This window comes from Carettochelys insculpta, chromosome 8 (genome assembly GCF_033958435.1).
Source record: "Carettochelys insculpta isolate YL-2023 chromosome 8, ASM3395843v1, whole genome shotgun sequence".
In the NCBI taxonomy this organism is placed as follows: domain Eukaryota; kingdom Metazoa; phylum Chordata; order Testudines; family Carettochelyidae; genus Carettochelys; species Carettochelys insculpta.
Genome location: NC_134144.1, coordinates 33,838,691 through 33,861,071, shown reverse-complemented (window position 1 = coordinate 33,861,071; position 22,381 = coordinate 33,838,691). Strand labels below are relative to the sequence as shown.

Here is a 22,381-nt window from a genome sequence, read left to right as displayed (position 1 = left end):
GGCCTGTTAGGCTGAGAAGCTTTGGATTGAAAAAAGAGAGTTCCCAGTATGGGCTGCCACAGATAATGCCCCTTTGAAACATTATGTTGTGTCAACATCTGTTGAAAAATTGAGTTTGATGTATAATGAGAACAGAATATGGAACAATGGTCTCAAGTTGCGGTTGGGAAGGTCCAGGTTGAACATAAGGAAAAACTTTTTCACTAGAAGGTTGGTGAAGCATTGGAATGGTCTACCCAGGGAAGTAGTGGCGTCTCCATCCCTGGAGGTGTTTAAGTCTCGCCTTGACAAAGCCCTGGCGGGGCTGATCTGATGGGTTTGGTCCTGCCTAGGGCAGGGGGCTGGGACTCGATGGCTTCTTTAGGTCTCTTCCAGCTCTATTGTTCTATGATTCTATGAGCAAAGGCCATTAATAGCATCCTAAGCTCACATTTAGGTGGAGCCATTGCATCTCTTCCTATCAACAATCACTAGTGCTCCATTGTCCTCAACAAATGCTGATTGGAAAATCCTCGGTTTTATGAGTCTTGCCTGCTACAGAATCTTGCTTTGTTCCAAGGGGCATAGTGAATCCTTCAGCTCCCCTGAAAACTGGTGAAACGCTGAAGTGCGTATGCCCAGCTAACATGTGAGAGCTTGCACAGCAGTTGGAGGGGATGTTCACCTCATGCATAAACTGGTAATTTATGCCCCCTTCAGGTTGGTGCGCGCTCTCCAGTTTATAAGGGGGTCCACTTGCCTAGAGCTTAAGTTGGGGTGGGCAAAATCAGGCCTTGGGGCCAGCGTTGGCCGGCCAGCTAAGTAGCAGAGTGCGCATACTTACAGCCAGAGCACGTGTTCAGCTACCTCTCCTGCCACCTTGTTCTGTCTGCAGCTGAGCTGCTCCTATGATTCTCCTGCTAGCTGTGCAGAGGTGGGGAGGGTGAAGGGGAGAGGGTAGTGTTAAAGTCAGGGTATTTCCCTGCCCCACCTCTGCAGAGCAGGGATCGGGAGAGGGACACACACAGCAGAGCTGCTCTAGCCTGAAGCATGGATGGTGACTGACTCAGGAGTGCAGAGCAGGGGCGTGGGGAGACAAACAGAGCAGGACAGATTTCCCTGAAAGAGACAGAGGGTGGCTTTGCTCAGGAACTTATCCAGCAGCAGCCAGTGCACATACACTGTGTCACTGTTACACACAGCCAGTCTGTGCCACACACTGTCATATGTACACTGCAGCACACACAATGTGTCAAAATCTGTATCAGTTTCTCTTTCACACTCACACTCCTTGTCTTTCTGTAGCCCCACCCCTTGTGCCTGAGGCTCCACCCCTTCCAAGAGCCAGCCCATGACCAATAGCAAAATACATAGTGGCCCCTCTGTGAAAGGTATTTCCCAATCCAGATTTAAGAGAATTGTAGCTTGGGATCACCTTGATATCCCACTTTCAGGGTGCACACACTCAAAGGACTGGATCTGGCCCTTATTGCTGTACACTGAAAGCGAGACCCAATCCCTTGGATTTTTATTTCTCCATATCACCTTCGGGGATGGGAGGGGGAAGCGGGAGAAGAAAGGAATCCAACTTCTCCCTCCAATAATTGCCGTATAACAGCACTACATAAAGCCAAATTTAAACCTGAAACTGTATTTCTTCTCAACTCCCTTCCTTGTACCTAGCTGCTCAGGGGACGGCCCTACTTTCTTTAGAACCTGAAACACTGAGGCACAAGAGTGAATGTTGGTTGTCTCCAGAGTTTACTCTGTGGTAAGAAATTAAAGTTAACCCTTTAAAATATTTTAGTTTTATTTTGTTTACAGATGCCTGGTGGCCTTCCCTGAGCCAAAGGACTCCTGCTTATTACTCTAGTATAAGTGTTTTTGTGTTAGCGTTTAGGAAGTCTTTCATATTCTTGACTGAATTCATAGATCTGGGAAATCCTCCTTACCAGCATCTCGATTTGCTGCAGATCTAAGTTTTGGCATTCCTGACTGGAACAGGCCTCCTAAGCCAGGTGGTCCTCCTCCGCCAAAGCTACCGCCACCGGCGCCACCTCCTCCTCCACCAGAGCCACCGCTACTTCCTCCACCACTGCCACTGCCACCACCAGATCCTTTGGGTTCTGTTGAAATGAAAAGTCAGAATGTTTAACACTCAACCATATTTTCCCACAGGCTCTCCCTCTTCTTTTATTGCTCTGGGATTACAAGACTATGAAGCAGGCAGCAAGCAGAAGAAGGGACTAGAACAGGCTGGGGCAATGAGAATGCTATGTGGTGTCCAGCCCCCTTTGCCTTTAGACCCTATTCCCTTTCCAGCTTGCATCTATTAGCAAGCCTAAAATTTGGGGGAAGAGGTGTCCTTCCTGATGCCAGAGGCCTCAAGTGTGCACAAAACCTTCGTCACCTGGGGGGGTTGCTGCCACAAATACATATATCGAAACAAAGCCCCTCTGGGGATTAGTACTTTTGGTATGGCCTAGGAATGGATCGACTGGATTTTAGCTAGTTCTCTTACATCTGGGTCTGCCTGGCAAAAAACGCTTTGCTCTACTGTGAGCGTGACAAATATTGGGACACCATGACTGAAATGGCATGTAAAATTAACCTCCCAGTTCTACAGAAAGGCAAGTGACTAGATTGGAGCAGCACGGTGCAAAGAGCAGGGCACAGGACTGGGAATCAAGGGACCTAGATTCTGTTCTCTGCTCTGTGACTGATAGCATGTGAATTTGAGCAAGCTGCTTAATGTCTCTGTGCCTCAGTTTCCCCTAAAAAGGGAGAATAATATTTTCTGTCCTTTGTAAAGGGTTTTCAGGCCTGTGGATGTTACTCGCTCTTCCTTAAAAAGAAAAGATGTGTTCACAGGGAATACTTAGTTGCACCCTTCATCTTTGTTCGACACACTGGGCCGAACTCAGCGTGGACTCGCACGGGGTGTAAAATTCTAGAGAATTCCTGCTATGAGATTTTAGTCTATCGTCATTTATGGACTCATGCAAACAGGAGAATAAAACCACATCATCTTTGATGTTACTATTTAACTTACCTTTAATGCCTACTGATTGCCTTGTTACGATCGGTCAAATTCAGCCCAGTAGTGAAACATGCCTACTTCACAATGGAAGTGCTCAAAATTAGGCACCTCGCTGAACGCAACCCTCGATTTCCTTTGCTTGTTTCTTCTGGTTCACTTTTTAGAGATCTTACTCCTTTCAGCGCTTTAGTGTTCTTCCTTCCTCTTTCCATTAAAATCCAGCCTTAACACATGCTAGCCTAGACCAGGCGGTATTTCTCTATACTCCCGCCTTGGAAATCAGGAAATACATGGACAGGTGTCCTAAGCAATCAACTAATCTGGCTGCCAAATGTTGGCCTTTGTCTTGATTTTCTTCTTTCCCATTTCCCTCCTACCATCACAGAAGTTCTTGGGAATGAGCCTTTTCCAGCCTCCTCTACATCTGCCAAGTGATTTCTGAGGCACTAGAGCAGCTTAACTGGACGTGCTTCCTCCAGCACAGGTAGGCCTGCAGGCAACCAAACTGCTAGCATGCAGCATACTATCTGGCAGTTAGAGCAACACAGCCTTTCTGCTCCCAAACTGGAAAGCGGTCATGTCTTTTATTTGCCTAACTTCTGTTGGTGAGAGAGACAAGCTTTCAAGCCAGAAAGCGCTTTTCATCAGCTCTAAAAAGGCAATGCAGAGCGTCACAACTAAATAGTAGGTGGGGTGGCGAGTTAGAACCTCTGCAGGCATAGAACAAAAATGTCTAGCTCGGTAATGCTAGAGTAGCCTCAGTGCAATGTGATTGCATGCATGAGAGTGACCCCTCCCAGGCACAGCACAGGTTATGAGCTTTGGCTAAGATTTAGCTCAGAGAGATACTAGGGTTCAAGGACTCAGCCCTGCCACTGTCCCACCATTGCTCACACTTTGCCATATTGTGCAGGGACTTTTAGTAAGTTACCAAAATCCTGCAAATGGGATTTAAATTATAAAATATAAAATGTTAGTCTGATTGGATCTTTAAATTTTGTGACAGGAGGATCAGAGATTCAGGGAACAGTACAAGCTTTTGCCAGATATTTTTAAGTCAATATTTTTCTGGGTCTTTATGGCTTAGAGCGTCCAACCCTAGAATACGGAGACCATGTCAGAGCTGATAAAGGACCAGTGACAGAAGGAAGCTGCTTTCTACAGGTGCCACCCAAACCAAGAATACACCCGTAGCTCTTCTCCTCCTGTCCAGGCCTCAAGACACAGTGTCTTTTGCAATTTTTAGAATTGATGAACATCTCACATCAGAAGCGGGAGCACATTTTTTACATACTGCTTTGAAACTCAAAATATTTTTCCACAGCCTTCTAAAGTAGCACTTAAAAATCACTGCAATCTGCCTTTAAAGTAAGAGGTACCGCAAAATTTGAAAGCAAGCTCTTTTTCTTCCCCATCATTACACACAGTTGTACCAATTACATTTTGGTGTAGACTTACCAGTTATTGCACAAATATACACATTTTATAAAAAGTAACTGATCTCTGAAGTGATTTAAAATAGGCACTAATACAGCAAAGTTATTTATGACCATATTACAGTAATTTTGCCTGACCATTCTCTACTTCTTCACATGAGGGCAATAAAAATCTACTTTAATTGTGCATATTACCTAATCATTCACTAACTATCAAAACAAGCAGAATTTTACTTACTATCTAGGATAGGGGCACTTCTATCATTAGTAACAGTCGTCTTGAGCTTTTTTCCTTTGTTAATATCAGCTAAGAGAGCACTTCGCCCCACTTGTTCAGACTTGTTTAAAGAAGGCTTTTCGGTATTTGCCTGAAAAATGAAACAAAAAACAGGTAGAAAAAACTTCAGCATCCTGCTTAAGTACAGAGTGTACTGGAGACCTCCATGTATAACCCAAAAGCAATCAAAATTAATTGTGTGTCTCAATCTCCTTTCTGCAAACGGAGCGCTGAAAGCTCCTAGTTTTGTAAATAAAGATTCTGGTCTGCAAAAATCAACTTCTGTTTGAGCACCCAGGATCCATTGCCACACCTAGGGTCTCACGTGGAACGGTTCTCTCCTCCACCCAGCATACATATGAAGCCAAGATAGACGTGTGTCTTTTCTCCAGACATCTCAATTTAAAAAACTATAACACTGAAATGATAGAAGAAAAAACAAAGTTGCTATTTTTGGGAACTGAGCAAGAGAACCCACACCCTTCCCCCAGGTACACACCCCCCTCTGCCTCCTCACTGGCTTGCACGGAAACGTAGAAGCTCTTTAAAAAATAAAAGTCACCCTGAAGTACATAATATCCAAATACTGGATATCTTGGAAGGAAACTAAGCATTTGGCTACTGTTTTTGTTAAACCTATGTGGAAAATGTTGATTGTTCACTTCAAAACATCACAGGTCTTTCCGATTTCCAGTAAAGGTTTTAAAGATATCATTTGCCTTTTCAGAGTGTCATTTTGCATGACACTTTCTGAATATGCTCATCCCTCACTATATGAGCGCAATTGGTTCCCAAATTTCTGCTTGAGGCGAGAACTCATAAGAGCGACACTAAATTCCTATTAAAATGAATGTAAAAGTCTCTGATTTGTTCCAAGTGTTTGTAACTTGACATAAACCAGTTGGGTGTGTCTACATGGGCAAAGTCTTCGAAATAACCATGCTAGTGGCCATTTTGAATATTACTAATGAGGCGCTGAATTGAATATTCAGCGCCGCATTAGGACACTTCCGGCCACGGAACTTCGAAAACTCCCCTTTTGAAAGCGCGCGGCTTGGCATGGCTACACGGGGGTCCTTTTCAAAAGGACCGCCCCCGCCCCCCGTGTAGCCACGCCAAGCCGCCTGCTTTCGAAGCACCGCGACCAGAAGCGTCCTAATGCTAATGAGGTGCTGAATATTCAATTCAGCACCTCATTATTAATTTTTGAAATATGGCTATTTCAAAGATTTGTGCCTGCATAGACAGCCGTTGAGTTTAGGTACTTTTCTAATGTGTTTGAATAGTTTGGCACCAGAAATAGGATGTAGCGTATGTATGTCGGACAGGGATTCCCAACCTATGGGTTGAGACCTTCGATTTGTTACAGTTCACCAGCTGGGCAGTTCCCAGGTGTGTGTGGCTGTTAAAGAAGCCATTTGCAGTTTCTTAATACTGCTGCCTCAGACAGATATCAATAGAGATAGCTGCTGTTTCTAGCAGCTATCGCTCATTATCATCATCAATAACCATGGGCTCAACACCTGTTGGTGTCTGATGCCTCTCTCGCTATTTCCTTCCATCTTTCCCTGTCCAGTGCAGAGTGGCTTAGTTTCTGTAGACTAGCTCTGCACCAATCTACTATATCGTCTATCCATTCTCTGTGGGGTCTGCCTCTATTTGAGCCATCCATTATGCCGCATGCCAGGGTCCTGATTTTTCGTTTGTCGTTCATTCTGCAAATATGCCCAAATAGCTGTAGCTTCCGTTTTATAACCTCCTGCAGCAGGTTCTCTTTCAGCTAGATCTTTCTACCTTATGCTTAGGTTCTGAAACCTTAACATTTGAGTTAACTGCTGGGAACAGGAGGGCTCAGGGATCCACCTAGCCTAGCAGCCTGGGTGAAGAGGCTGCAGAAGGAGGAGGAGTGTAAGGCTGGGGCTGTTCAGGGATGCGGGGGTGGTCTAAGACTGGGGGAGGTTTGGGACTGCGAAGGGGGTGTAAGACTGGGGACAGTTTGGGGAGTCTAAAGCTGGGAGCAGTTTGGGGCTGCGAGGGGGGGGTTGGTAAAACTCGGCCAACGATGAGATCTGTGGGGCAGGTGGGGGAGGACTAATACAGTAAACTCTCACGTTACCCAGGAATTGTTCCTACAACCCCTGCATAACTCAGATTTTCCTGCAAGGGGAGAGGAGCCAGGAACCACCAGGGCTGGTCAGTTTCCTGGCTCCCAGAGTGACAGGAGTTGGGAACCAGGAGCAGGTTGGTTCCAGTCTCCCCATGGCTTGCGGGACCTGGAAACTGATCAGCTCATGGCTGATCAGTTTCTGTTCCTGCCAGCGCAGGGGAGGGAACCAGGCTAAGAGCCTTCTCCCTCTCTTCCCTCAGACATGCAGCTGTCTGACAGAACCGTGCCTGGGGGGAGGGGTGGAGAAGGCTCCAGCTGTGGATCTCTCCATCGCTGGCCAGGGACCCCATGGCTAGCTCATATAATCAGGGGCAGTTCACTCATTTAGTTAGTAAAGGTTGGTATGTACGTTCCTCGTTTTAGCGAGTACTCGGAAGTAAAGTACTCATTAAACAAGGGATGAGTGTATTAAGGTAACAACAATTTGGGAAAAAGATTAAAAATGTTTGGTATTGTCACATCAAGAGTTCACATCTTTCCAGAAACTCTAAACAACTGACGGAAAACAGGTTACTTATTCAGACCTAATTTGCTGCATTCTTTGATCTATTTCTTTGAAAAGCTGCAGCTGAGGAAAGACCCCAAAATTAAAATTTATTTTGAGATCATTTAATGACCACTGAAAGCTTCCTGACTTGCCAGCTTATTAATATGGGCATTTGCCAAAAATGACAACACTGCCCAGAGAGACTGTGCAGAAGGCATCTGCACCCTTTGCGTGGCATGGCTTTCAGGGGCAGCACAAAGGGGAAATGAGGCAGGGGATGATTAAGGCCACTGTTTAAAATAGGAGGCTCCATTAATCCAATGGTTCTCAACCTTCTCCATTGGATAGCCTTACGTTACAACAGAGAAAGGCGAACCTCCTCCCACATAGCTATAGTGACAGAAAAGGTGGTCACAGCCTCCTGAAATCTGGCCATGCCGAGAAAGCCTATATTAGGCTAACCCATCTCTGTGGAGGAAGCAAGTAGATGCACAGCAGGTCTGGACTGATTGTGCTCCTGTACATTCTCCAGCCACTGAAGGAATCACTTATCCAAATCTCACATACGTGACTATGCAAAGGTCCAGAATTTGCTCCTTTAAATGGTAGAGTGCAAACACCACCGAGACTGCTTTGAAGGTGAAACTTACCAGTGCAAGTGTTGGGGGAGGTGGAGCAGCTGGAGGTGGAGGGACAGGCATGGTCTACGGTGTAACTTTTTCCCCAATATTGCTATGAAACCTGTCAACAAAAAATGAGACACAGTAAAGTAACCAATCTATAACTTTTGTATTCACACTTTATCCTGACTGCTGAACCACATGCTTAGCTAACAGATTTAACAGCTGTGTTTTCCAAACGTAAATCAGTGCTAGATAGATATTTCCTTTTTTAAGCTTTGACAAGAGACAGCCACAGGAATTAGCTATGGTCACACACACAAGCTGGGGTCCACACAAGATCCCAGCTACAACAATTCCAGGTGAGATCAGGCAAAAAGATGTCTCCTTATCCCATAATACCCTCACACTATATTTGCAATGGGGAGAAATTCAGCTGTGCACCTCCTGTTGATAGGACTTATTCAGCACTACTCTCTCTGATGGCAGGCACTTTACAAGGTGTAATAAAATCCAGGTAAAATGCTCAAACCCCATGAGATTTTCTCCTGAGCCAGGGCTTCAGGATAAAAGTCTCCACATTTTTCATACAGTGAAGTCCCCAAAGCACCACTTTTAAAACCCACCCAGGGGTATCAGAACTTTTAAATTCTTACTTTACAAAGGATGTCGTCTCTTAAGAGCCATTTAAACAATGGAGTTTGCAAGTACCACTACCTCTACGGAACAAAAGCCAGCAGAAATGTAGCACTTTAAAGACCAACAGAATGATTTATTCTATGATGAGCTTTCATGGGACAGACCCACTTCATCAGATCAATCTCATTTCCAATACAGACTGACATTTATAAATAGAGGACCAAAATAAATTGCAATAAAAACTGACAAATCAAGTACATAGGACTGAAGTGGCAGAGGGATTGGGGATGTCAAGTGTCCTGCCTGAGATAATTATGAGCAAAGAAAGGGAAGTAGTCCTTGTAATGCATGAGGTAATTGACGTCTTTGTTCATGTGTCAAATTTGAATATGAATTCGAGTTCACAACTTTCGTTTTGAGATTCTTTTTTGCTCCAAGACACAAATTCTCAGGTCTTGAACAGAATGACCCACTCCATTCAAGTGTTCACTGACCGGCTTATGTGTACTGAGTTTCCTGATGTCTGCTCTGTATCCCTTTCTTCTTTGGCAAAGGTTTTGCCCAGTCTGTCCAATGTACATAGCAGCAGGGCATTGCTGGCCCCTGATGGCATACATAATGTTGCTTGAAGCACATGAGACTGTGCCCTTGATCTTGTAACTAACATGGTTAGGTCCAGTGATGGTAACCCCAGAATAAATAGGTGGACAAAGTTGGCACAGGGGTCTGTTGCAAGGAAAAGTTCCAGGATTAGTATTATTGTGGTGTAACCTGTGATTGCTAGTGAGAATCTCTCTTAGGTTAGGAGATGGTCTATAGAAGAGGACAGGCCTCTCACCTCGGGCCTTCTGGAGTCTAGCATCATGATCTAGAATAGGTTGTAGGTTTTTAATGATGCATGGTAGGGATTTCAGTTAGGGTCTATAGGTGATGACAAGTGGTGTTCCGTTATTCATCTTCTGGGTCACATCTTGGAGTAGCTGGGTTTCTGGGTGTTCTTCTGGCCCTGTCAATCTGTTTTTTTACTTCGCCTGGTTGGTAATTAAGTTTTATAAATGCTGGGTAGAGATCCTGGAGTTTTCTGTAGGATCAGAGCAGATGTGATTGTATCTAAGGGCTTGACTATTAATGGTGGATCTTGTGGTGTGTGCTGGATGGAAGCTGGAGGCATGTAGGTAAGTGCAGCAGGCAGTGGGTTTCCGGTATAGAGTGGTGTCAATGTGGCCATCAGTGCTTTATACTAGTGTATTACAGGAAATGTATTTCTCATGTGGAGTAGTCAAGGCAGAGATTGATGGTAGGGCACAGGCTGTTAAAATCTCTGTGGAATTCTGCCAGAGTCTTTGTCCTGGGTCCAAATAATCTGCAGTCCAAATAATAAAGCTGTCATCAATGTCGTGTAAGTAAAAGGAGAGTAACAGGGGACAAGAGCTAAGGAATCATTGTTTTAAGTCAGCCATAAAAATGTTAGCATACTGTAGGGCCCTACAAGTGCCCACAGCAATGCTGCTAATCTGGAGGTATAAATTGTCCCCAAATTGGAAACAGTTGTGAGTGAGAACAGAAACATAGGTCAGCCACCAGCTTTGCTGTGGTAACATCAGGGTTGGTATTCCTGATAACTTGTAGTCCATCTTCATGTGGAACATTGGTGTAGAGAGCCTCTGCATCCATCGTGGCAAAGATGGAATTGTCAGGAAGGTTTCCAATGTTTTGTAATTTCCTCAGGAAGTCAGTGGTATCTTGGAGATAGGTAGGTGTACTGGTGGCATAGGGTTTGAGGAGGGAGTCTCCATAACTGGACAGTACGATAGTAAGGGTGCCGAAACCTGAAATGATAGGGTGTCCTGGGTTTGCGGATTTTAGGCAGTAGACAGTATAATCCAGGTCAGGGCTCAGATGGTGCGTCTGAGTGAATATGGGTGTTTTTTATGGAGTTTTTTAATTAGATAGTGTCATTTCTTTTGGAATTCTAAAGCAGAACCTGAGGAAAGAGGTCTGTAAAATGGGGTGTTATAGTCCGACTTATTCAGGATGATAGCACCTCTACAGTTTTATTTTATCAAGGGCTATAGTGGAACACTAGGCTCATGCTCATCCATGAATAAAGGCTGAATGGTGCTGATCCACCCTTTGACAAGCTCCAGGAAAGAACTGTGCCTCTTCCCTGAACTGCAGTTGCCCTAAGGGACTAGAGTAGGGCAGACAGGAAGTACCTTTTTGGGAGCACCTTGCTCCCTGTGGTGTGCCTGGCCAGCTCTTCTGGCTGGTGATTACTATGCACAGCCTGTGTTCCTGACACCTCGCTGAGCAAGAGACCCTCAGGCAAGCAACCCACACACCTACTTGACTGGAACTGCAGTCAGGCCTGCGCCTGGCCAAGCAGTAGAGGCTTTACTTCCATGCATAGTCAGGTAAGAGGCAGTCTTGCCCAAAGTTTTTGGGGATGTGTAAAGGTGAAAGCACATACACAGTAAACTCTGATATCCAGCAGCCCTCCGTCAAGGAGGTTACCAGATATTCAAATATTCTGGATAATAGAGAGGTATTATACCTAGCAATGCAAAACACTAAAGAAAAGCAAGATTAGATAAAGAAAACAAAAGATCATATGCCGAGTACTTTATTTACCAAAACAAGTAGTATTGTAGACAGTAAACTTATACTGTATTTGCTGTATTTACTTCTGCTCTATTGTACTTATGGAAAACCTAGATAAAATTTACTTATGGTTAAAATGCTGGTTGAGAGTTCCAGATAATAGAATGCTGGATATGAAAGTGTATACTGCAAATGCAAATCATTGTAACAGAAACCCAGGCCCAACAGGCATGAAGAAAAATCTCAAGAGCATAGATGGCAATGGCACTGCTTGGGTGACCTGTCTCCAGCACAGCCCCTTGGGGTTCTGACATGGAGGGCCTCTACCCTATTTGCCTTAGCTGTGCTTTACCACCTACACTGAGGTTTATCCCATGCTAGCTGGATATGCAGGTATACCCCAGTGTCTTGGCTGCCGAGGAGGCTCCAATGGCAAGCAGCAATATATGCAACCATAGTGCTTGCACATCTCTAGTGGTGGCTGTAACAGCTGCAGCAGCAGATGGAAGCAGAACTAGTTCTAGGTAAAAAAAACCAGCAGTCATGTAGCACTTTAAATACTAACAAAATTTATTAAGTGATGAGCTTTCATGGGACAGACCCACTTCTTCAGATCTATAGCCTTACTAGAACAGACTCAATATGTAAAAAGCAGAGGTCCAAAAATTGTTATCAAGGTTGACAAATCAGAAAAATCAGATAGAAGAGCAGAGAGAGAGCCGGGGTGAGGAAGTAAATGTTAGGTCAAACATTGAAGTATGTGGAAAAAGTCCTTTTAATGAGTCAAGCAATTGCTGTCCCTGTTCAAACCACGTTAATATGTCAAATTTGAATATGAATGTTCGTTCCAAACATTCTCTCTGTAGATGGTTGTTAAAGTGTCTCTTCTCCAGAACGCAAATGCTCAGGTCTTTACCAGAATGGTGCACTCCATTGAAGTGCTGGCTGGCTGACAGGTTTGCGTATTTGGAGATTTTTGATGTCTGCTCTATGTCCATGCATTCTTTGGTGAAGAGTGTTTGCAGTCTGCCCTATATACAAAAAGCGTGGGCACTGTTGGTACATGATGGCATATATGATGTTAGTTAAGGTTAGGCATCTAACTTCATTCTAAACCTCATATACAGCTACATTTCATAAGCCTCTCTCTAGCAGAACCTTGAACTCAAAAGTGGGCTGAGACAAAGATGTCCTCACAAAAAACGACCACTAAACAACCAAAACACAACCCAAACGCTAAGTCACTATGTTGTATCTTGAGTTATTAGCCTGTGAAACACACACTACAGATTTCCCCATCATCCCCGATCCGAAATCTTCTGCTTGGATAATTTAAGAGAGGTGAAAGTAAAATTGTCAACCTTTTTTTTTTTTTTTTATAAAGAGACCTTATTCAATCAAAAGTCAAATTAATAAAAATGGTTGTGTTTAATGGTTTATGTTTAGTTTACACATAGCATTTTGGAACACAAATGTTAGACCTTTTCTATTCGTTTTTTCACAGCTCCCTGCAGAAGTGCTTTAGCTTAGAGATGTTCTTAAAAATCAACAATGCTCCAAAACTCTCACACAGTGACAGCAAAACCTCTGGTGCAGAGGGCTGAACGGGAAGATGAAGGGAACTGGTAGTGCCTCTATAATTTGCAGCTCCTTTCTGGGGAAGCCTAGCTATTCTCACCACTAGCCTTACTGCCTGCACAAGCCTCGTGGCCTGGTGATTAAAAAGGGCCTAGGGCTCCCAGTCACTGTTCCCACTGCAGGAGTGGTAGGGGCTGGAGCACAGTGCAGCACACAAGGAAGTTGGGGGCAGGGGTTCTCAGGGCTGACTGGGAATAGGGAGACTAGCTCACCACACTCTGGGTACTGCTGAAACTAGCTGCCCTCAAGCCCCACCCCTTCTGTCTGAGACTCCACCCCTTCCAGGAGCATGGAACCAGCACCCCGACTTGCCCAGAGGTCAAGCCAGTCTGTTGGTCCCCCTGACAAGAAGGGAGGTGCAGAGTGAGCCAGCCTGCAGCTGAATGAAAGGAAGAACAAATTCCTGGCCCACAAGCTACAGAAGCAGGAAACCAGAAGTGACCACAGGTGGGAGCATTACGCACTTACCTGTCTCATGGTCACAGGTAAGTGGAAGTAACAAGCACATATTTCAAAAGGAGGTGGTTTCTGGCACAGGAAGCTAGTTTGCTATGGAAGATGCTGGCCTATTCCTGCAGGGTTCTCTTTTGCCCATTCAAACAAACAGGCATTAGTAACAGGCATCAGTAGCAATCACTCAAATCAGAATGAGTAAAAGTGATGGAGTGGGAATAAAGCCCTCTGATAAAGTCCACTATTGTGGGCAATAAAGCCCACTGAGGTTATTCAGAGGAACACCCGTCTTATTTCTGCCCCCCACCCCCCACTTACTTTTGCAATCTCAAACCAGACTTGCATGAGAGAAATTCCACTTATTTCACTTCTACCTCATGCAAGCAGGGTCACCAACCCTCCCAGAATCAGCAACATCCCAGGAATTGTTTAACTCAATCCTGGAGATCAATAAGATACGCGTTTCTTAAAATGTATCCCAAAGGGGAAAAACAAATCTCCCAGAATAGCTTCAGTCAGAGTTGGCAAGCCTACATGCTAGAGAGAATATGCTGATGAAAATTAAATTCATGCTCAAAAAGGGAAGTGCAGTTATCTGAGCTGCTAGTAACCATCTGGATTCGAGTCATCCCCTCACAGTTCCATAAGAGCTCCAAAATAAAAGATTTAGATACATTTGGGAAAAAACTTGGTTAGAAACAGAGATTTGTATCTTAAGATGCTAGTGCAGTGGTGTCCAAAAGGAAGTCCACCCACCACCACTCTCCCCACTGCAGCCAGGTGCGCTATCCTCCCACCCCCCCACAGGCACTCTATCCCCTCTGCCCCTGCTGACTCTTTGGAGCCGTGCTGCCAGATCTGCCCAGCTCCGAGCCACGCAGCCCCAAGAGCTGTGCTGGAAGGAGCCATGCTAGGACAGCACTGGCTGCAGGAGGCACACAGCTCCTGGCTAGAAGCCCAGGAGCTGTGTGGAGAAGGAGCAGCTGGGAAGGATCTGCACCAGGGCAGTGCCGCGGGTCACAGTGCATGACTTCTGGCCAAAGCCTCAGGAGCTGTGCCCGGGAAAGAGCTGCAGGGGCTGCCTTCTCTGCTGCCCCCATGCACTTGTAGTGGGGTGCGTGTGCAGAGGCACCCTATGTGCACGGCTCAACTGAGCCAGAGAGTGGCATTTTGCTCCATGCAGCAAATGGGACACATGCTAGGACAATGCGGTGCTAATATGTTTCAATGAGGAAAACCAACTCACTTTCCTAGTTACTTGCAAAGTTATAAAAACCATTGCACATGCAGTTAAAACAAAGTCCATGCTGCACAGGAGGAGAGGAGAGAAGAAGTTTACTACGCCCCAGTGCTATGTAAGAATATGCTTAACTTCAAGCATGGGTTTTAACCCCACTGATGTGCTTAGGTGCTTTCCTGAAATCAAGATTGCCAAAAATCTTTAGAGGGAAAACATTGAAACACCACCACCAACTTGAAACTAACAGGGAGATGGGAAACTGAGTTTAAAAGCGGTTTCAGAGTCTAGTGCTGCCTCAACTGTCTCTGCCCACCTCTGTAGGTTTCTACTCCTCTTTGAAAAAAGTTTTTCCTCTCTGCTGTTGCTGTGTGGCACACCAGTGCAAATGAAAAGAGAAGTTGGCTGACTTACCGAGTCTGCCAAATTAAAAGAAAAAAACCACAACAAAAAAATTCTTTGATTTTGTAATGGTAGGAGCTACCTGTAATACTAGGTGAATAATGCCTACTTCTGTCTGGCTCTACCCATTGACAATCCTAGTAAGTTCTTAGTATTTCTTTCTGTGGTTGTGCATATTTCCAGTTCTCATGATCAAATAAACCTGAACAAAATATTACCCTTTCCCAATCTTCTTATATTAAAATTTAATATTTACCTTTCAAAAACAGAAGAGCTAATTAAGATCTACACAGCCTTGTTCTTCAACTTCCTGTTTAAAAAAAGTCAACAGGAAGATTACTTCTTACAGCAAACCACAATCATCCTGTTTCTTAAGACAGTCTTTTCACAGCTGCAGTTGCCTGCCCAGTTACTCTGCCACAATACAGGGGAGAAAAAATTGTTGGGCTTATCTTCCAAGAAAATCTTTTAAGTCCTTCAGCTGAGTGAAATGGGAAATCATTTGGCTTTCCTTATTTAAATACGACAGCACAAAAGCTACCAAAGACAGTTTGTTTAAGAAACTGCAAATGCCCAGAGAAAGCATCTTTAGTGGAAGGCAAAATGTACAATTCCTCTATAATGTGCACACACACAGGCATCTCCAAGATGAATTAGTCCAATTTTTCTTTGATCTAGTCACATTTCCTTAAAGATTGGTTGTTTACATGTTGCTTCTTTCAACTATCCGGTTTTAAATAAAACTGCACTATTAAGTTACCCTTCCTTTCTAAAGGGTCATTTTAGCCTTGTAAGCAGAAACTGGCTTCTCAGAAGTTCAAGGGTGTGGAGTGACCTAAGGCTGCAGGTAGGCCTAGAAGGTTAACTCACTAAAATTTCTAAGACGACCCATCAGCTCCAAACAGGCCCCCTCCCATTTTCCCCCAATCACCTACAGTCTAGAAAACACGACAAGTCCTGTGGCACCTTTAAGGCTAACAGATATTTTGGAACATAAGTTTTCATGGGCAAAAACCCACTTTGCCAGATGCATGTAGTGGAGATTCCAGAGGCAGTTCTAATTATAGAGGCTCATGGAAATGAGGGAGTCCCAGTCAAGAGGAAGGCCAGAGCTGATGAGGTCAATTCAGTCAGGGAAGATGCTGTGCACTTCCAGCAGCTAGCGTGTGGGGTGGTGAGGTGGGGAACAAGGCAGGAAGCAATGGCATGCCTTCCTGCCCTGCATTTCCAGTGGCAAATGATCCCGAGCTCTCTACCAGGAGTCTTAGTGCTGCACCAGTAGAAGGCTAGAAATGTGGTCTGAGGACTGGTGGAAGGGAATCTTCTGGGCAGGTGAGAGAGGAAAGAGAATGCGCAGTCCTGCTCTCCACAGCTTGGTAGGAACTGGGCTCAGTTGGCCATGAAGCTGGGTGAGGATGGGTTGAGATTCAACAATGCACCCTGACTTAGGTAGAGAGGGTTGGAAGCTTCATGCAAGATTTTTGCACAGCCCTAGTCATTAGCCTACTATTTGGCTAGTGTGGGGTTTTGTTTTCTGCAGGCCAAGTAAGCGAGTGTACAAAAAGCAAACAGCCTTACTAAAGGCTCAAATAAAACAGATGAAATATGAAATAAAGCTGCACCAAAGCCTTCCAAATCCTATTAGATTGATGCAGATTAGAGAGGGCCAAACTTCTTCCTAATGTTGGTGAAAGGGGAAACACCACATGACCCTTGGGGTGAGTTTACTGTTTGGTTTGTTGGGTGCTCCTTACCATGTGCACACTGGATTGCAAGTTACCAGGAAGGCTGTACAGAGGCTGCGTGCTGAGCCTAGCTGGCTGCTAGGCAAGGCTAAGTGGTTCCCAGCAAGGTTCAGCCTGCCATCCTTTGATCCCTAGCCCTTTCAGAAATCCTCAGCCAAGGGGTGGGGCTAACTCAGGAAGAACCAGGGTTTAAAAAGGCAGCTTGTAAGTGACTAAAGGAGATGGTAAGACAGAATGGCAAATAGAGAACTTCTGAGAGGAAGAAAGAGCCAGCAAAACCTAACAATTGTTCTCTAAACTTAGGTCAGCAAACCATCTCCTCAAAATCCCAGCCCCCACTCATCCACACACAGGAACAAACTGCACACAAAACCTTTCAAGAGAAAAAACAATGCAGGCAGAGGCCCATGCGCAGAGCAGGGGCTACTGCACTTTATTACACCAAATGCCACTTGTGGGCAGGTGGAGCATGTGTACATGTGGTACAAGCTGCACCCGGATTTCATCATTTAAGGACTGTGGAGCCCAGAGACAAGGTAAGGGAGACAAAGTACACGGACAGGACTTCCCAGGACACAACAGAAGGATTCCATCCCCACGTGATGGGCATTGTGCTGTTGAGGATTAAAGCCTTGGTAGAAGGAGCCCATTGTTGGGACCATCCTTCCAGATGAGGAAGCCTCTACGGTGGGGAAAGGAAATCAAGTTCGCTACAAGAGACAGGTAATAGTAACGGGGGATTTGATTATTTGAAACACAGTTGAGTTTGTGTTGACCAGGAGAACTGCACAGTAAATAATCTGCTAGATATGAAGCTTTTGTACCTCAAGTCTTCCAAAGCAGGGGTATCCAACCTTCTCTCATCAGGCGCCATATGGCATTTTTTTTTTTAAACTTTTTCTGGCTGGGCGAACACAAAATAGCTGCCCCCCCGCCAAAACTGTTGGCTTAAACCCCTCACAGTGCCAAACTGCCCTCCCAATAGCCCAAAACCACCTCCTGCCCCTGGACCCAAACCACCCCCAGCCTAACAATCGCCTGCAGCCTCAAGCCACTCCCCACCCCCAGCCTTAAACCCCCTGCAGCTGCAAACTGTCCCCTGCCCACCCCCAGGCTTAATTCCCCTTGCAGCCCCAAACTGCTCTGCCACTGGCCACACACCCCAGGAGGGGTTTTGCCCACGGGGCTGGCAGCGGCTTGGCGCTCCAGCCGCCAGCCCCTCACCCCAGCTGGGGCTCTGCCCCCCAGGGCCAGCCATGGCTCAGCACTCTGGCTGCTGGGGCTCTGCAGCAGCCAGCCCGCAGAAGCTGGTCCAATGGGGCAGCCAGCACCATGGGCCAGATAAAAAGGCCCCACAGGCTGGATTCTGGCCTGCAGGCCACCTGGTGGACACCCCTGTTCAGACAGATGTATGTGCAGAATTGGGGAGGAGCCAGTGGTTGTGGCATATGTAGCTATCAATGACACAGAGGCAAGAAAGATGCGCTAGGGGCCAAATTTAAGCCGTTAGGTAAAAAAAGATTCAAGTCCAGAATTTTCACTGTTGCATTTTCCAACACGTTTCCAGTTCAAAGGCAGGACTGCTGGGTCTCAACGCATGGATGAGATGATAGTGTTCAAAGGTGGGGATTCGGGTTTACTAGGAAAGCGAGACCTTTTGGGAAATGAGGAGCACATATTGGAAAGATGGGTTCTACCTAAACCAAAATGGAACCAGATTGCTGGCACATATAATTAAGGTCATGAGTTTTAAACCAAGTGCCAGGGGAAGCCAATGTGTGCAGTTGTGACAGCTACATTCCATGGGGACAATATATGTCCTAGTAAAGCCAAGAGACCAGACGTTGAAAAAGTACAGGTAAGAGCTGAAGTCAAATGAACAAGAGTCTCATTCAATTATATAACAAAGGCAAACAACTAAATATTCATAAATTTTATAACTGCTTGTATAGAAATGCAAGAAAAGTAAATTCCAAGAACAGTGAACTTGAGTGCTTGGCATTAAATGAGGACTTTATAGAATAGACATAACAGAAAGTTGGTGGAATGATGGCAAATCAACAGGCATGGTAATATGAGGGTACAAAATACATAGGAATGACAGTAGGGCACACTGGTAAGGGAGTACAGAGTCAAATATAATAAAAGTCTTAAATGAAATCTGCGTAGCACAGAATCTGTAGACAGAAATGTCATGCTTGACTAATAAAGCATACACTACTAATCTGCCTGCTGGAGACAGGGATTGTGAAAGGCTAGGGAGCTTAGAAAAGTCCCAAAGACAGTTGAAATCCGCACTTAGCACGGAGTTTTCTATCATCATATTGACTGGGCACACATCCCCTCAGGACAGGAGGCAGAGATAAACTTTAGACACCAATAATGAATGCTCGGAGCACCTAGTTCTGGGTCTCACAAATGGAGAGGCAATTATTGATTTAGTCCTAAACTCTAAACGACAGTCAAGGTAGAGGAGGCCATTGCAGAGAAGCTAAATGAATTCTTTGCATCAGTCTCCACTGCACATATGAAGGATCTTCCCACGCAAATCTGAGGAAGTGGCCCAGACGGGTGTCAACACAAGAGGATTTTTTTTCGTGGGTGGGGTGGGAAAGAAACAGTAACAAGATGGTATTTACTAATAAGAGTTCTGACAGATCTCAAATACGAAATTATAGGTCTTCTAACCGCAATATACAACTCATTACAGAAATCAGCCTCTGTACCAGATGACTGGCGTGTAGTTAATGTAACCATCAATTCTTAAATAAGGTTTAGAGGTGATCCTGGCAACCACACACCAAAATGCCTAACTTCAAGACCAGGGTTGAAACTACAGAGAAGAACAAAATTATCAGATGCATGGATATGTTGCAGAAGAGTCAACATGGCTTTTGTAAATTGAAGTCACGTCTTACCAGTCTACAGCAATTTGAGGGTATCAGTAAGTTTGTGGAATAGAGTGATGTGGTCGATACGAAGCATTTAGATTTTCAGAAAGTCTTTGACAAGGTCACTCAAAGGTTCTCAAAGAAACTAAGTCATGGGAGAAGAAGGAACGTCCACTTATCAGTAACTGGTTAAAATAGGACACAGAGGGAAGGAACAAATGATCAGTTTTCACAGTGGAATAGTGGGGTTGCTCAAGATGCTATAGTGGGACCACTACTGTTCAACATATTAAAAAGTTATCTGGAAAAAGATACATATTTAGGTGGAAAAGCTTAGAGTAATTTTATATCATCAACATAAGTACAAAGCGGACTGAAAAGTTCAAGGAATCACAAAACAGACTTGTCAACAAAAAGGCAGATGAAAAATCAATTGATAAATACAAAGTAATGAATTTAGGAAAACAATCCCAAGGAGACATATACAATGATGGGGTCTAAATTAGCTATTACCACTCAAGAGAGGGATATTGGAGTTATTGTAGCTAGTTCTTAGTGTGCAGCAGCTGTCAAAAAAGTTAGTGTCAAGAACCATTAGGAAAAAGATAATGGCAGAAAACTATTAGAGTGCCAATATAAAAATCCATGGTGCTCCCACACCTTAAATGCTATGTCCAGGGTACACTGGAACTGGAAAAAATTCTGAGAAAGGCAACAAAGATTAGCACAAATGGCTTATCAATGAGGTGCAACTAAAAGGTTTCTGATCAAGGTTGCTCAGCTTATAAAAGGAATGACTAAAGGGGATATGATTGAGGGGATCTTGAAGGATGTGCCAGCTGCTTCTGGGGGTGGGGTGGAGCCAGGTCAGGTAAAAAGCTTGCCTGAGCCCTGCTGCACTACTAGCAAGGAAGACATGCTGTGAGGAGAGGGGCCTATGGGCCCCGGGGGAAGTGTTCCCTGTCAGCTGAGCACTTCTTACCCGAGTTGGCTCCACATCACTCCCAGAAGCAGCTGGCACATGCCCGGGAAGGGAGGCAAGGGGTTTGCCTCGCATTGCAACAACATGGAGGTCCTTGGGTTGCTAAAGTTTGAGAACCACTGCCTTCTTTGGGCTTCTCAACCCATCCCTTACCTGAAGCAAAGGAAACAAGCCCTATGTGCCTTCACACCTCTTGAGGTTTATATTCCATCACAATAGTGTTTAAATAGTAAGCAGACCATCCCAGGGATTACATCGCAGATTGGTTTGAGGAATCTGCCCCTGTTGAGACTATAACTGAAAACTCAAATCCAAAAGCATCCACTCTACCAAATCCTCTCAAAGAGAATCAGAACACAATAGTCTGTTTTCATCCTCTTTCAAGCCATCTACTCTAGCCACTACAGGTTGAACTTCTCCAGTCAGGAACTCTTGTCCAGCAAACTCTGTAAGCCGTTCCGATTTTAGTTCACCAAACAACCACTTATCATGGGTGTGGCTGTTTCCTGTGTCCCATAAGTTTGTTTACAGCCACTTGTCCTGGTTCTCAGTGTCCTTTGCCGTTACTTAGATGTAATTTACTCCTAAATGTCTTCTGACAGCCCAGTAAGCAGTGGCAGTGTTGGAAGTGTGCTAGGAAAGATTGACCTCCCATCGGCCAGCAAATTCTCTTGCCTGGCCCTGGTCAGGTCATAAGGGTGCCAGATGAGAGAGGTTCAACCTGGAGGCGGCAATGAAACTACCAACTGCACTAAGGACCAATGTGGGGAGGCTGTCATGATTTATTCTGCAAATTACCAAATATGCATGACTGTTGTGCTAATTAAACCCATCAGCTATTGGACACCCTGGTCTAGCCAACATGTGGCCCATGGAGACTTTATCCAGCTCCTGCAGCCAGCAGTAGTACTTTTTTTAAAAAGACAGCTGAGTGGATAGCACTTGATTTAACTAGTGGGGAGCTTGAGGGCTGTGGGACCTGTGCAGCCACAGCCAAGAGGAGAAGCAGAGGGTGAGAGTACATGGAGTTCCTATGCAAGGTAAGTGAAACATGAGGCTTAGGGGGTGGAAGTTTGGGGATGCAGGGAGGTATATGGCTGGGGGCTTCTGTACTTTTTACAGTATGAAATATTACTTGAACAATGATGCTTAAAAAACATGCATGTGGAGAAAATTAGATCCACCTGTGTTATTGCAAAAAGTGACTTGTTTGATGTTTTATGTTGCAGTTAAGCCCAGGGATGGGGGGGCAGTTTGGGGCTGCATGGGTTTAAGGCTGAGGGTGAACAGGCATGGGGAGGTGCAGGTTTGGGGCTGAGAGGGATTAAGCCTAGCATGGGGAGGTGCAGGTTTGGGGCTATTTTGTGTTTGGTCGCTAGAGTATGCAAAATATTGCCATGTGGCCCCTGATGAAAAAAGTTGGACACCCCAGGCTAGTCAGCCATCATTTCCAATAACAATACAAACAGTTATGGTATGCAGTATGCGTTAACAGCCAGCAGCAACAGCAAAATCAAAGAAAGACTTCTCTTATACATTGCATCCTACAAAAGCAAGCTGCAAGGAGATAAAGTAGAAGCGAGATTACTGAGACCCTAAATGGTCAAACTTTGGTAATTTCAGGTTCTAACTTTGTACTTCAAGCTCGTCTTGAAACATGGTTTTTTTTAAACAAATGTCTTATTCTGCTCAAAAGTAAAAGGATGACTAGCTGCGTGGGATGGCCAAAGTGAACAACTGGATTGTAAGTCTGTACAAAAGCATATTGTGTGCGCATCCATTTTAAC

General features: G+C 44.9%; 1 protein-coding gene across 2 annotated transcripts in view; it reads right to left on the bottom strand.

Moving 5' to 3' along the window:
- WIPF1 (WAS/WASL interacting protein family member 1) overlaps positions 1 to 22,381 on the bottom strand; it is an 80,433-nt gene that overhangs the window by 10,446 nt on the left and 47,606 nt on the right. For both annotated transcript variants that reach the window (XM_075001445.1, XM_075001446.1), the window contains 3 exons: positions 8,037 to 8,127; positions 4,694 to 4,823; positions 1,932 to 2,105 (listed from right to left, as the gene is read on the bottom strand). In XM_075001445.1, coding sequence (XP_074857546.1) covers positions 1,932 to 2,105; positions 4,694 to 4,823; positions 8,037 to 8,087 — 355 coding nt within the window. In that variant the 5' untranslated portion in view covers positions 8,088 to 8,127. The remainder of the gene's footprint in view (positions 1 to 1,931; positions 2,106 to 4,693; positions 4,824 to 8,036; positions 8,128 to 22,381) is intronic.